This window comes from Zingiber officinale, chromosome 4B (assembly GCF_018446385.1).
Source record: "Zingiber officinale cultivar Zhangliang chromosome 4B, Zo_v1.1, whole genome shotgun sequence".
NCBI lineage: Eukaryota > Viridiplantae > Streptophyta > Magnoliopsida > Zingiberales > Zingiberaceae > Zingiber > Zingiber officinale.
The window spans coordinates 101,102,071-101,117,609 of NC_055993.1; the positions used below are offsets into that span (position 1 = coordinate 101,102,071).

Genomic DNA, 15,539 nt, shown 5'->3' on the forward strand with positions numbered 1-15,539 from the left:
TAAGCAAGCGCTTAAACAATGACACGAAAAATTTGACAAAGTAATGCTGTCAAACGAATTCAGAATAAATGAATGTGACAAATGCATTTATGTCAAAGACACACCTAAAGGTTATGTAATCATCTGTCTATACGTAGACGACATGCTGATAATGGGCAGTAATCATGATATAATCATGACTACAAAGAAAATGTTGACTAAAAATTTTGATATGAAAGATATGGGTCAAGCAGATGTTATATTGGAAATTAAAATTTTCAGGACATCAGAAGGGATAGTTCTGACACAATCCCATTATGTAGAGTTAGTATTGAAAAGATTCAATGCGTACGATCTCTCTACAATAAAAACACCTATGGATCTAAGTCAACACTTAGCGAAAAACCATGGTGAGACCTTATCGCAGTTGGAATATTCTCAGATAATAGGCAGTTTGATGTATCTCATAAACTGCACACGTCCGGATATTGCCTGTGCGGTCAACAAGCTGAGTCGTTTTATGAGTAATCCAAACGACACCCATTGGAAAGCATTGATGCGAGTTCTTAGATATTTTAAATATACTATGAACTATGGATTACATTATGGAAAATATCCCGCTGTGCTGGAGGGATATTGTGATGCTAATTGGATATCAAATACAAAAGACTCCAAATCCACTTGTGGATATGTTTTCACGATCGGTGGGGGAGTAATATCTTGGAAATTCACTAAGCAGACGTGCATTGCTCGGTCAACTATGGAATCCGAGTTTATAGCACTAGACAAAGCAGCTGAGGAAGCTGAATGGCTGAGGAATTTCTTGGAAGATATTCCGAGCTGGACGAAACCTGTGCCTGCCGTACTGATCCACTGTGATAGTCAATCGGCGATTGGAAGGGCACAGAGTAATATGTACAATGGGAAGTCACGACATATACGTCGTAGACATAATACCATTAGGCAGTTGATCTCGAATGGAGTGATTGCAATCGATTATATTAAGTCCAAAGATAATTTGGCAGATCCTCTTACGAAAGGGTTGAGTCGAGATCAAGTATACTACTCATCAAGAGGAATGAGATTAAAAATCTACAACTAAAAATGACTGTAGCGGTAACCCAACCTTGTTGACTTGAGATCCCAACATCTTGGTTCAAAGGGACAACGAAGTTACAGAAGTTGTGTTACAGCACATGAGATATTTTATCTCTATCCCAATTCTAGGATGAATTTGTGCTGTCTTACCTCATGTAGTGAGGTTAAGCTTATGCTTTTAGTGACTTCTATACCTTATAAGGTAGAGTATGGTAGGATACTCCTGATAGAAGTGTCACCTATATGAGTGTGAAGATAGGCCGCTTCAATGAAACACTCATGAATCCAAGATGGTGTCCATGGCCGAAACGGAACCAACCATGAGAACCTAAAGTAAGTGAGATAGGTCTCTGTGTGGGTGTTATTGTCTTAGTATACACCAACAGCTGAGCAGTTAAAGACATCACGTTCACTGCGCAACCTAATATACTCGATAGCATTCCACTATGGAAGGTTCAAAGCCACAAGCTACCTCTCCCGATGCAGTGACTTATCGATTGGACTCTTGTAAAGTGTCAGCATGCATACATGCATTGCATTAATTTCCATTCATGTGGGAGATTATTGGATATTGGAACCTTAATGGACCAATATCGGTTTTGTGGAAAATCGGAATGCCATCAATAGATAGAAGTCATAATTGACTTCAAAATTGAAATCTACGTTTCACGTAGATAGATTTAGACTATTAATTTGCTCAAAACCGATTAAAGGTGAATTAGAAATTAATTGTTTAAAGTCGGCCCAAATAAACATTAATTACTCATTAATGATATATAAGGAAATGCATGGGAGAATAGTCCCACATCGGAAATTTTCGATGTGCATTCTTTGCTTATTAATGATGTTATGTTAATGGAGTTAACTCAGAAAAAGATCAGGTGTTCTCTTCTCAGGGGCGAGCAGGTGCTCGCACCTGTGAGCCCGCCACCCGCCACGTGCGCAATGGATACTTTGTAGGCGCACTTTGCACTATCCACTCACCCAAAAGGCATTCAACCTCTTCATTTGGTCTCGGAATGGAGTGATACGATTCCGAGACGTTTGTCGTTGTATCTTGGGAACGAATTGCTGCTATCCGTTAGCACCGTAGCGGAGCAATATCGTTTACGGAGATAGTATCGAATACTATATCAATTTGCGTACTTCGGGAGATACATAAGAAGATTTTTAAAAATATATTGATTTTAAACGGATAGACTAAGAGAGAAGAAAGAAAAGTATTTCAAGAATAATTACGTGATTTAGATATTATAAAAATCATGTTACGTCAAATTCAAAATCCGGAAATATATACACGGTTCAGTAAAAAAGCCGAAAAGATTTGTTATTGGATTCAGTTGACTCGAGGCGGCAGCAGGACGTCTAGGGAATCGATTTGCGGTCAGCGACGAACTGGGACGATTCCACTCCGTCGGACACTTTTCGCCTTTATTTTTCAGTTGCCTCCGTGTCATCTCGGCCGCCCTTTCCTTTCGTATGGTCCCTTCCCATCGAGGCCCCTAACTTGTGGAACTGACGACGCGGAGTGGGAGCATTTGCGGAAAGGGGAAAAAAAGCTGCGTTTTTGATTCCTTGACGACTAGGAGTGGGATCAGATTGCTGGAACAAATTCGCCTACTACTTGGGCTTGTCAGGCAGGAAGCTAGGAGCGGAACGTAAGAGGAGGAGAAGGGAGCGCAGAGGCTCCGGCGAAAGGCTAGGAAGATGGTAAAGGAGACCGATTACTATGACGCTCTTGGGGTCAGTCCGTCGGCCACGGAGGCCGAGATCAAGAAAGCATATTACATGAAGGTATGCTCCGCTCCCTCCGGGATCTTAGGTTTTTTTTTTTTTTTGAAGAATAATAGGTAATTCCGCAGTCATTTTTGTTACTAGTTTATACAATACAACGTAGCTGGATTACTCTATTTCACAGTGGCTCTAAATCATCTATAGAACTCTATTGCGGCCTCTTATCTGATCTGAGCCCCACAGATTGCCCTCTTTGCAACTGGCATTTCCCCTTTCTTTGAAAACATTGTTCCTTTCTCAGCGACCAACTGTGATGTTTCTTCCCACTTCGGACACAAGACCTGTTATGTTATGACAACAGAACACTGCGCTTCTGAAGTATTTAAATTGCCATTTGAGTATGCTTCTACCAACAACAGCACCAAACATCTCAACGTAAGCTGTCAAACTTGTTCACACTACCAACACTGGCGTACTTATGGAAAAAATAAAGTGCTTAGACTAGCTGGCGACTTTCCTTTTGCTTGTTATTTAGCCTATTGCTGGGTTGTCCCCCACCTGTTTTCAATAGCATGTGCTTCTTTGCTATGAAATATTTGTTGTTTCATAGAATGATTGAACAGTGTGTAATCACATTGTTTGCACTGTGTCTACAGAGAAACTCAAACCAAAGCAGAAGCTGAAAGTCTGAAATCATAGATGAACATACACTTTCAAAGCAAAAGCTTTATCTACTGATGCAATTATTTAGGAAGCAAAGCTTCCTGAATTTGTTATATATGTTTGGCATAGTTAAGACCAAGGTTCAAAACCTCAAGCCTGACAAATGGATTTAACTTAGCTTCAATGGGAGCACTTATTCTATCACCACTGACATTAGTGAGCTTCAAAGAAATTGCTGAACTCCAAAGAGTCTACAATAACTGTAGGATGCTACAGGATAGTATTCCTATGAAAACACTTCAACTGGCTTACAAAAATATAGCAATTTCAAAGTCTTCATGACAACTTTCCACTGTTTTTGTCCACGTTGCTTCCTAAAATGTCCACAATTTTTTAAAATTAATTTTGTATGTTCAACAATGGTATTGGGAGAGTTATCTGTAACATTTATGTGTTAGTCAATCTCAAGGAAAATTTATGTGTGCATGGTCGAAGGTTAATATCTTCCTTCTCAGTGTTTCTGCTTTGACACATGATAATTTCTCAAATTTCACTGATTATATATCTTTCCAATCCTCATGAATATGAATTTTCTATTTCATACCTAATTGTTATATGTTATCACTGTAGAAATATTTCTTAGAATGCATGTTATATGCTTAAGTTTAACATGACACTTGTATTTGCAGGCAAGGCAGGTGCATCCTGATAAAAACCCAAATGATCCTCTTGCAGCTCAAAATTTTCAGGCAAGTGATATATTTTCGCCCAAAAGCTTATACAATTCGGCTTCTTTTGGTTGCTTTAATCAATATCTAACTTGAAGTTGGAGTTCACTAGTTTTGTTGGGTAGTGTGTCTCTTATAATTTGCCTTTTTCTTTTTACATCTTCTGGATCTAAACTTGTTCTTTCATTTACATCTCAATGTATCTAGATTGTGATTTCTGACAATTTGACCCTTTTTTTTTTTACATCTTCATCTATACTTGTTCTTCCATTTACATTTCAATTTATCCAAATAATCTTGACATAAATGTTGACTTTGTCAAACATTTGTATATATTTTTTCTTGATGATTAATGCAAAGTATTGTGTCGTATGCTTGTGCATTTGGAGATTCTAAGTGGTGGTATGCCAACCCCTAGTGAGTCAATATCTTGCATCTAGTATTACGTTGATGGATTATCCAAACATTTTCTAAGAAATATCTCACATGAACACTGATTACACAACCCAACATCGCAAATGAATATTATTACCATAATGCTCCGAATAATCTTACAAACCAAAATCGCCATGGCACATATAATTGTTTTCCTCTCAAGGGTAATCACAATAACAACAAGAATAGATCAACATAATTGAAAACAAAGAGTGATTCCGTCCACAAATACGAACTTTTATGTTTCCCAATGGAGGTATGCAAATCGTACCTTGATCATTAGGTCCTTATTTGGAGTTATTCTTCCTAGATGGAGAACCTTTCAAAGTCATCATGATTGATGAAGAAGATAACTGTCTCCTTGCACCAGTCTCTTCCTTCGCCACTTAAACCTCCCTATTCTTCCTCTCTAATTCTTGGCAATCCATGCATCTCTAATCCTCTCTCCAATGTGGTTATTGTGAGTAACTCCCCTCAATCCTCTCTTAATTTGCTCTCCTAATTCAAGTCTCTAATTGCTCGTGGCAACATCAAACTTAGTCGATAGTCATGGTTTCTTTGTTGTTATGATTGTTGACCTGAATTATATAATTACAGAGGGATTGAAGGTTTTCTTACTCGCCTTTCAAGTGTTTCTAATTCCCAGTGTTCTTCAGGCTTTGGGTGAGGCATACCAAGTGTTAAGTGATCCAACACAACGTCAAGCTTATGATGCTTATGGAAAATCAGGCATTTCCACGTAAGCTAAATTACTGTATAATAACTTTTAATGCATCACAGAGTACCAGATGTTATTAAAGATGAGAAATGGATTCATCAAATCTGCATCCTATTTCAATAGTTAAAAAATGTTTTTTTTTGTTTTGAGTTCATTTCAAAATCAAGGGTCAAGCATGGACTGACATTTTCATATTTATGCACTTTCAGGGACACAATTATCGACCCTGCAGCAATCTTTGCAATGCTATTCGGGAGTGAATTATTTGAGGACTACATTGGCCAGCTTGCCATGGCGTCAATGGCTTCACTTGATATTTTCACTGAAGGAGAACAGACTGATGCAAAAAAGTTGCAAGAAAAAATGAGGGTATCTATCTGTTTTACCTATTTCTAACATGTTTCTCATGGACTCTATTTATTTTATGTAAACCCAAAAGCATCAGCAAAGGATTCATGTGAGTTATGTGCTTAGTTGAAAGTTTTATTAAGAGATGGTAATTTGTTCATTGGCAATTTATTTATTTCATGTATTTGGCGAAGAGAGTCATGTAGTGCTTTATCATTTCAGAAGAATTAGAAAGATATAAAGATTCATGCTAGACAGAATATGTCTTGTCTATCAGTCAGATTATTGCATGGTATGTGTCCATTTGATGCCTACTATTTTGCTTATGGATGGAGAAGAAATGGATAATTTGGGTAATTTTGCATTGCTGTTCATATTGGTTTAGCTCTAGCAGCCTAAATTGGTGAATCAATAAGTAAATCTATCGTCACTTGTACTTTTACCTGTTATGCCAAAATAATTTACCTCTAGTGTTTTATTAGTTGATAACTTGATGGCACATAATATTCAAGTCTTTCTGCTGAACTAAAGATCTTTCTCCCTCAGTAATGATGGTATTATAACTTACTGTTTATTTTTTCCTCATCCAGTAACGTCCATTTGTTGGTGTGACATTATTCTTTCCTAAGGTAATGCTGTGTTTTTTTTTTCAGTCATGCCAACTTGAGAAGATATTTATTTTATTTCTTAAAATTTCTACTGTATTTCTGCTTCAGTGACACAAATGTTTCCAAATATACTGTAATTTCATGATTTTATGTTTGTTCTCAATACCTTTTTCTTTGATCAACAACATCTTCTGAATTTTATATGTAGGCTATCCAAAAGGAGAGAGAGGAAAAACTTGCTGACATACTGAAAAACCGGCTCCACCAGCATGTTCAAGGAAACAAAGATGAATTCATTCGACATGCTGAAGCTGAGGTCACAAGGCTTTCTAATGCAGGTATCCATACTTTCATTGCTTGTGGTTTTTTCTGTCATCACGATACCTATGCTGGTCTCTCATGTGCTGCTGGCATGATCAAAAGTGAAGCATGTATAGGCAATTGTTCTGAAATTTAGGCTTTAAAAAGCAGCTTGCATTTTTTCAAATTCAAATTTTTAAGTTATAATCACACTCAGCTTGATGATTCATCTGTTATATCTCATCCCATATTACACCATTTGTTCAACTATTTTCTCAGGCTATATCAAGTGACAATCTAATTGATCACACTATTTTTGCTACAGCCTATGGAGTAGACATGTTAAATACTATAGGCTACATCTATGTGAGACAAGCGGCCAAAGAGCTTGGAAAAAAAGCCATATACTTGGGTGTTCCATTTGTTGCTGAATGGTTTAGAAACAAAGGTCACTTTATAAAGTCACAAGTAACTGCTGCAACAGGTACGCATACACTTGTTTCTTGGATGCTTGAGTTGCACTCTATATAATTTTTTGATTCAGTATACATTTAGAGCGTTCCTAATCATTTCCAGTCATTAATTTTGAACTGATGTGTCCACTGAATCTCATGTGTTCTCTGCATCCATTAATCTTAAGATAACAATTGAAATGATAATTTTTTTCACCAAGAAAAGTTATCTGAAAACATATCATGACACATCAGTTCCATATTCATAATACAATTCTTGGCATTATTCTGGATTTGCAGGTGCCATTGCACTAATGCAGCTACAAGAAGACCTTAAAAAGCATCTTAGCACTGAAGGCAATTACACAGAGGAAGAACTTCAAGAATACATGCAAAATCATAAAAAAGTGATGGTTGATTCGTTGTGGAAGCTTAATGTTGCTGATATTGAAGCTACCTTGTCCCGCGTTTGTCAGATGGTCTTCCCTTTTCGATTTATGTTTTTCTGAGACATTGTCATCTTATGTCTCATTCATTAGTCATGCTAAATTCAACTTTTCAATTTCAGGTGCTTCAAGAAAACAATGTCAAGAAAGAGGAGCTCCGTGCTCGAGCCAAAGGTCTAAAAGCTCTTGGAAAAATATTCCAGGTATATCTCCAGTGAAGTTCTCTTTTGAATTCCTTACATTTGCTCTTCATCCCAATCCACCTGTTGATATCTTTCCTTTCAACCATGGTGCAAAATATAAACTTTTTATCCCAACTTTTTTTTTCACGTGGCTTCAATCTACATTTTCCTGCTCAACCTCCAGCTATGCCTTCATAGTTGATATTGACTGTTTGATCAGTTTGTCTATGGTTTGTGTAAGAGAAACTCAATTATTTGCATTAACACATGATTCTCGACATGCTTTGCAGTAGATAAGCTGTTAAATTGATTTACTTATCCATAAACACTCCATGGCTGTTCTGTGCTAAATTTTTGACGTGCTTTGCAGTAGATAAGCTGTTAAATTGATTTACTTATCCATAAACATTCCATGGCTGTTCTGTGCTAAATTTTCAGCTGTAGTTAGTTCTCTGAAATTTCCCAAGTAGAACTAAGTTGTTTGCCTTAATTTAGAAGGTTAAAGTTAACAACGGAAGTGAAGAATCAGAATCAACACGAAACAAATTGGGTGGAAATGATGGATGCGATGGTGGCAGTTCACCAGACACACCACCAAAATCCCCTAGTGGGCAATCCTCATATGCAAGCCCTTCAGCTACACAGGTTCTGTTGCTTTTCCTATAAAATATAGTTCATTGCTATCCGAGTCAATTTCGGTAACGGAGATGTTCATTAAAAACTGGAATTATCACTGGCAGAGTCCATACGTGGTGGAGGCCCCTCAGTTTACTGCTGCTAACTTCAACTTCCCCATGCCCACTGCGCCACCCGGCGCTCAAAGAAACCCATGATCATCATCAACTTGCTTGTTTGTAGTTTTAGCGACTTGCTTTCTTATGCTTTTCTGGAAAGGTTTGTTGTACATCAGAGTTTATATTTCATGTCTGGCTTAATCATTATTTCCTGCTGTAGAAAGATGATGCCATGTAAATAATATGTATTATACATGTTTGTATACTTGAATCCATCCATCGCCATATGTAAACTAGAACCCCGAATAGATTATGCATTGAGCTACTTGATTTTAGTTAGAAGAGACAATGTCCACTGAAGAGTGGGCATGTTCCAACTCTTGGTTTATTGGGATGAACAAAGCCACTCTTCTTAGCTATAGCCACTGTTTAGAGATATCTCGAAGAGTACTATACATACATATCGATATAATATAATGCTTTCCTAGAAGAAACTATAGTCGTTGAACATATTAGGCTTCCAATGGCATAGTTACTGAGGATCTCATTATGTGTAGACCATAACTCTGCTCTCAACCTTACTCTCCTCAGTGACTTGAGCACCTTGTTCCTGTTCCTGTTTGCGTGTCCTGTGATCACAACTTTCTGAGTGCTTGCATCTACTTCAACCTTCTCTATCCCTGACAAAAATGCCATCAAGGGTGTCTATTTCTATATTAAAAAATATAACCAAAAGCTAGTTATGATGAACAATCCTTCGATCGACCTTTCACTCAGGGGGTGTTTGATTTTTTCATAGGAATAGAAATCGGAATGAGAATCATTGTATTGTGGAATGAGAATGAGTATGAGCATGAATACCACTCTTAAAAGCAATGTTTGATTACTTGCATATTTTCTATCGGAATAAATCAAAATTTTCTTTTTTACCTTTAAAGGAAAATAAGAGAAAAAATTAGATGTGAGAGAAAGATGAATGTGAGAGAAAAATATGATGAAAGAGAATGATGAGAGAGAAAGTGTGATGAGAAAGAATGAAAAGAGAGAAAGTGTGATGAGAAAGAATGAGAAAAGAGAGTGTGATAGGAGAGAGCATGATCAAAGAAGATGAGAAAGAATGAGAAAAGAGAGTGTGATAGGAGAGAGCATGATGAGAGAAGATAAGAGAGAAAGTATGATGGGAGAGGATGAAGAGAGAGAAAATGCACTGAGAAAAAAAAGAGGAGAGAGTGTGTGATGAGAGAGATTGAGGAGAGAGAAAGTATGGTGAGAGAGAAAGTATGATGAAAGAGAAAATGTGATGAGAAAAAAAAAGAAAACAGTGAGTGTAATAGGAGAGATTGAGGAGAGAGAAAGTATGATGAGGGAGAAAGTATGATGAAAGAGAAAGTGTGATGAGAAAAAAAAAGAGAACAGTGAGTGTAATAGGAGAGATTGAGGAGAGAGAAAGTGTGATGAGAAAAAAAGAAAAAAGAGAGTGTGATGGGAGAGATTGAGGAGAGAGAAAGTATGATGAGAAAAAAAAGGAAGAGAGTGCAATGGAAGAGATTGAGGAGAGAGAAAGTATGATGAGAGAGAAAGTGTAATGAGAAAAAAAGATGAAAGAGAGTGTGATAGGAGAAATTAAGGAGAGAGAAAGTGTGTGATAAAATGATGAAAGAGAAAATATGATGAGAGAGAACAAGGAGAGAGAAGTGATATAAAAGAATAAATAAATAAATATATTTTGATATTTGATATTAAGGGAGAAAATTTTAGTTTTAGGTCAAGGGTATTTTTGAAATAAGGAAATATTTTGATTGATGAAAATAAGGTAATGACTCATTGAAGGGGAGGTACATCGGAATGAGTCATTACCCAATTTCAAGGATTCATTCCCTTATTTGTATTCCTATTCCTATAATCCAAACATTAACAATGGCAATCAATGATTCTCATTCCTATTCCCCTAAACCAAACGCCCCCTTAATCTCTTCTCATGTAATGCTACCATCTTCACCTTCAACTTGACATTCTGCATGAAGGAAGATGCATTGACGATCAACAAGATAGAAGTGCCCCGACCAGAACTAAGTGTTACGAATGTGGTGCTTCCGTAGTATTGTCAATATTTTGAATTATGAGCATTTTTGGCATATTATTACCTCCATGAAGACTCTGAGATTGGAAGAGAGTGATCAGGACCGGTCCTGAGGTATGTGACCGGGGGTGATGGCCAAGGGCCCCCAATTTTTAAAGGCCCCTAAATTTAACATGCATATATAATATATATTATATATACTTAGATTGTTTTAATAAAAACCTAAAAAATATATTTGATTGGATTATTTTAATAAAGGTCCAAAAATATATATATTGTTGAATTGTTTTAATAAAGGTTCAAAAAAAAATATTTTTTCTATTAAAATTTAAGAAAAAATCTAAAAAATAAAAGAAAGAAAAAAAGAAGGAAGGTAAACGATCATTTTCTTCTCTTTCCAAGATTTTATTTCTTGTACAATTCTTTCTTCATTAATTTGTTTACAGAAGTCATAAGACTCTAAAGAGTAAAGTATGAATCTTGAACGCTAATTTCCTCCTTTTTTCTCCTTTGAATCTCTTCTAATTAAATTAAAAAAGTTTATTAATTTTAGTTTCATCAATATCATCATTCATCAATATATAAATTTACAACGTAAGTTACCTACTTATCTATATTTTTTCTTATTGTCAATATTCAATATTGATTTTTAATATTGTATTGGAGTCAATATTTTATGATTTTTTTTTACAGATTTGAAAGAGTTTAAATAAATTATCCCAATTTTAATCATTATAGAATAAGTTATATCAATCGCTTCAAGCACAAATCAAGCTTTATTGTTCTTTGACTATTATTTTCACTGCTTGTGTTTGTTTAATTGTTAGTTTTGTTGTTGGTTTTGTATGTTTTATTTTTACACTTGAAATTTGTAATACAAACATGTTTCTAAAAAAATATCAATCTTGGAGTTAGAAAATAAACAAAAGAAAAAGAGTGGAATAAATTATTAAAACTCACAAAGGTGTTCTTCGTAAGTTTTTTTAAAACTAGCTCTTCAATTGAAAATTTAGTTGATGAATTGCAAGAAGAAAGTAAAAAAGAACTAAATGATCATGTAACAAATGAGCAACAATCGAGTAATCAAGAAGAATTAAATAATCATGCAATCAATAAGCAGGAAGAATTGAGAGAAAATGATGATCATAATCATGCAACGAATGAGCAGGAAAAATTGAGAAAATGATGATAATGATTTGAATGTAAATGACTTGACAATTTTATGTATCAAAAATAAGGTGTTAGAAAAACTTGATTTTGAAAACCTTATTGATGATTTTACTTCTCAAAATGCTAGAAGATATAGATTTTTTCAATGATTATTGTATACTTATTTTTTTTATTTGTAGGTATTATATTTTTTTGGAGAAACTTAGGAAGCATATTTTGTTTGGTGTTGTACTTTTTGAATAATTTTGAGAAATAAATTTTGTATGGAGTTTACCATATTTTAAATGAAATATATTGATTTTTAAGTTTTTCTATTAAACTATATTCAAATTGTACGTTAGTAAATTTTTTTTCTTATAGAGGTCATATTTCTCTTTTCGTCCAAGGACCTCCAAAAATCAAGGCCGGCCCTGAGAGTGATTGGGGAAGAGTGTGGAGGAAGGAAATGGTAGACACATAAGCAATGGGAATCAATAAAACTTGTATGAGAGAAGGCTTGCTTATATAGTGTCGAGGTAAAAGAAGAGGAGAAGGGGTAGCCAAAGTTGATTCCGAGTGTTCGATCAGAGAATGAGAGCTTCTTTGTTTATGTTGCTTTTCTTAAAGAAAACACGGTTGAGATTGAGGGTGTGAAGGTGGCCATTAGGCTCTGTTTACTCTGCACAAAAGGAGGGGAGGGAAGTTAATGAAAAGAATAAGGAGAAGGGGACTGACAAGAGAGAGAAGAGAAAGAAAGGTTGATTACTTTGACAAGGGAAAGAAAAAAAGGATCAAAAGAATGGAAATTAAAAAAATTATCCTCTTCCATTCTCAACCCAACCTTGTCTGGTACTAGTCGTTGCTTCGGAGGAACTCAAAGAGGATGATCAAGACGAAGGCTCAAGTTATATATGTGCCGTTATCTTTTGTACACTTTTAGCAAAGTAGAAGCATTTTAGGCAATCATGCTTCGGAAGTCATACCTTTCCGAAGTTATTTTTGTCATCCTAAGTAAACATAGGCATCATGAGTTCAAGCTCGCTTATGGAGTTTTTGAGCTAAACATTGTTAGGAATGTATGGAAATCAAAGAAAGGAAAAGAGGAAAGAAAAAGTGACAAAAGGGAAAGATCTCTATCAAGAATTAGACTACACAAGTTTGGTATATTGTTTTCTTCCTTTTTTGTGGATATTAATTGCTTGGAAATGTACATATTTGATTATTTTCTTCTCCAACTTGAGTTTAGTTCTTTACATTCTCAAAGAATTATGCACCTCCTTTGAGATTGCTACAGAGTTGTATAATTTAATACCGACAAGAACATCATGATATTGCTTTCAATGCTCAAAGGAAATTAACAACCAGCATCTTGTACGAGATTCAATCCAATCGATCTCATTTGATCTACTTCACTGAATAGACAACGATGTTATAGAACTTGCGACAAAGAGGACCGTTGCACTTTGTCGTCTTGCTTGAACGAGGCGGGCTTAATTCAGTCGATTGATTCACCAAATAACGTCTAACTCGAAAAGAAAATTTAAATTGGTTCACACTATCGATTAACTTCTCGAATCATACCAAATCTTTAATATGTTATGTTGATCATGAAATCTTCTCATCAATGACATTACAATTATCTCGAGAATGAAATTAATACTTTGGTTGAACTAACCCAAAAATAAATTGAAATCTAGCAAATATTTACCCATTTACGCCAATGATTCTCTTTCCACTTAATTAGCTTCTAGACTCTATACATTTTCTCTAAGCATATCTAAGGGGTTGCCAAAATTCATCCAATCTTGGCACTAGATCCTATAAAATCTACTAAAGATTTAGTGACATTCCAAAATTAAAAAATTGTATATAAATACAAAAAATTCCTAGTGCATGCTCCAATTTTCGCTATAAATACTCATCAAGCAATCCCACAAGTATCCACACCACTGTAAAGATGAGAGCCACACAGGAGAATAACGATGGCAACCAAAGCACCGACCCGTCTCCAAAGCTGAAGATGGATGGCTTCTATGCCTGTCCAGTGTGCCCGCGTAACTTCCGCAACGGCCTAGCCCTCGGTGGCCACCTAGCCTCCCATCGGCGCGCCAAGAAGAATGCAGATCAAGGCGCCTCGAACCAAGCCCAAGTGAACCACCTGCCCGCGAATCCGTCAAGCCAACCACAAGCCCCCACCCCAATCGGATCCGATAGCTACTCGAAAAGGTCACTTAAATTTAACTTTGCACAGAGTCAACAATTCATGTCGAGTGCTAACCGTGCAGGAGAGAGTTCCACTCAACCAAGTAACTTTCGATTTCATCGAGTCATTCAACGCTTCGACGGTTGGGCAACTGCTGAAAGGTTACAGACTCGAGACTTTCTCGGTAAGATAAACCTCAAGCACGGTAGAAAGGAAGAGGCTGGTGGTCACTGGGACAGCTTGGATCTCTCTTTGCATCTTTAGAGCTCTACTATTTCTATTTGGCCATGGGCACATGATGTTGATGTTGTTGTTGTTGTTGAATTCTTCAGTTATATTATCGCAAAATAAGTGCCAAGACTTCAAAGAACAAACTAGTATATTGTAAAACCTCTTTAAATATGCATGAACAATTCTATATATATATAAGCATATAGATATTATATATATGTTTCTTCTTATCTAACATCTTTGTTATGGAAACTAAACAAAGATTTGAAGTTGATTTCGAATCTTTGTTGTCGTGGAATCGGCATGTGGAGGCAGCAATGGTAGTTTTGATCAAAACTATTCTTCTTGATGAGAAAAAAAAAATTTCTTTTTTGCTTTTGCCTAGGCAAGTATTTATAGGTTGGGCTTTTCGGCTGTTCTTTCCTTCTCTCGGAGATTGGAGTCTTCATCTTTGTGCTCAAGAATCAGTCTTGCCTTTAAAATCTTCGATTTTGCGCCGGCAAGGATCATAAAAATTTGATCTTTTCGACGGCTCTTCCTCCAGTTCTCAGATTCGGAGGAAATGGGTGCGACGTGCGGCGGCGAAGACCTGCTGTCCATGTGAGGTCAGATTCAAGAACTATAAAAAAAGGGATTTTGTAACTCTTCCGGTGATTCCCACGGTGAATGTGTTTTTCTCTTCCCTTGCTTTGAAGACTTGCTTTTATTTCCCTGAATGCTTCTTGAGTTCTCTTTTATTTCCCTGATCCAGTGTTGATGGGTAGAGGCAGAGGGAAAGGGAAGAAATTGACTGCGTCCACTTCTCATGAGGATTCAGGCAAGAGTGGTGAAGAGGTGCTCCCTTATAGGAGAGGAAGGCCTCAGAAACCTCTGAAGGGTGACGTTGATGAAGATGGTGCTGAAGAAATTGAAGGAGAAGATGATCTCAAGCTCAGTGCACCAAACCAAGAGGCCAAGGGAGCAACCACAGTGAATGTCAAGAAGAGGAAGAGAGACTCAAAGTCTACAGAAAATGGTGTTGCTGGATCTGAATCCATGGAGCAGCCAACAAGTTCTAATGATCTTCGGCATAGCAGGCGCCGGAGGAAAAACAAACCTCGTAGGGCTGCCGAAGCTGGAGTCGAGTGCAAGTGATCAGCACTTCAACTGATTCTACAGAGTCCCTATGCCATTTCATTCTCAATTCAGTTATCTTCTGATAGTTTTTGGTTGTTCTGCATTCCTACGGATACGTTCATTGTGTCTAAAACAAGGTGCATTCAGTCTTCTTCTGCCATTTATTGCATGATTCTCTATCATATATGAAATGTTCCAACACTGTAAAGAGTACTCGTTCCTCGTGGGTTACATTCTGTTACAACTGTTCATATCGAACATGAACTGGTTGCTTCATGATGATCTTTCCTTCAACATGAAGGATTGATCTGTCTGTTGTCTGAAGATCATGTTAG

At 36.5% G+C, this 15,539-nt stretch overlaps 3 protein-coding genes across 4 annotated transcripts; all 3 read left to right on the plus strand.

Moving 5' to 3' along the window:
• The first annotated feature begins 2,395 nt into the window (after nt 1-2,395).
• Nucleotides 2,396-8,696, plus strand: LOC121975735 (chaperone protein dnaJ 10-like). Of its 2 annotated transcripts, none has more exons than XM_042527564.1 (10): nt 2,396-2,871; nt 4,164-4,223; nt 5,294-5,376; nt 5,565-5,724; nt 6,520-6,649; nt 6,937-7,095; nt 7,364-7,542; nt 7,632-7,712; nt 8,190-8,336; nt 8,432-8,696. In XM_042527564.1, exons 1-10 carry the CDS (start codon nt 2,785-2,787, stop codon nt 8,522-8,524), a joined length of 1,179 nt encoding a protein of 392 aa, XP_042383498.1. In that variant the 5' UTR covers nt 2,396-2,784; the 3' UTR covers nt 8,525-8,696. The 2 variants fall into 2 exon arrangements, with proteins under 2 accessions (XP_042383498.1, XP_042383497.1); XM_042527563.1 differs by having other exon boundaries at nt 2,397-2,871; nt 8,187-8,336.
• A 4,915-nt stretch (nt 8,697-13,611) lies between these two features.
• LOC121978458 (transcriptional regulator TAC1-like) lies at nt 13,612-14,121 on the plus strand. The gene has a single exon (XM_042530801.1). The coding sequence runs from the start codon at nt 13,612-13,614 to the stop codon at nt 14,119-14,121; it is 510 nt and encodes a 169-aa protein (XP_042386735.1).
• Nucleotides 14,122-14,524: 403 nt separating this feature from the next.
• Nucleotides 14,525-15,301, plus strand: LOC121977780. The gene is made up of 2 exons (XM_042530204.1): nt 14,525-14,750; nt 14,840-15,301. Exon 2 carries the CDS (start codon nt 14,845-14,847, stop codon nt 15,220-15,222), a length of 378 nt encoding a protein of 125 aa, XP_042386138.1. The 5' UTR covers nt 14,525-14,750; nt 14,840-14,844; the 3' UTR covers nt 15,223-15,301.
• The last annotated feature ends 238 nt before the right edge of the window (nt 15,302-15,539 follow it).

Bases quoted from the DNA above. Each gene is read 5' to 3' on its own strand.
- LOC121975735 (XM_042527563.1), top strand. From the start codon at position 2,785: ATGGTAAAGGAGACCGATTACTATGACGCTCTTGGGGTCAGTCCGTCG. The intron at 5,377-5,564 runs GTAAGCTAAATT...ATGCACTTTCAG, and splicing joins GGAAAATCAGGCATTTCCAC to GGACACAATTATCGACCCTG. The intron at 7,096-7,363 runs GTACGCATACAC...CTGGATTTGCAG, and splicing joins ACAAGTAACTGCTGCAACAG to GTGCCATTGCACTAATGCAG.
- LOC121978458 (XM_042530801.1), top strand. From the start codon at position 13,612: ATGAGAGCCACACAGGAGAATAACGATGGCAACCAAAGCACCGACCCG.
- LOC121977780 (XM_042530204.1), top strand. From the start codon at position 14,845: ATGGGTAGAGGCAGAGGGAAAGGGAAGAAATTGACTGCGTCCACTTCT.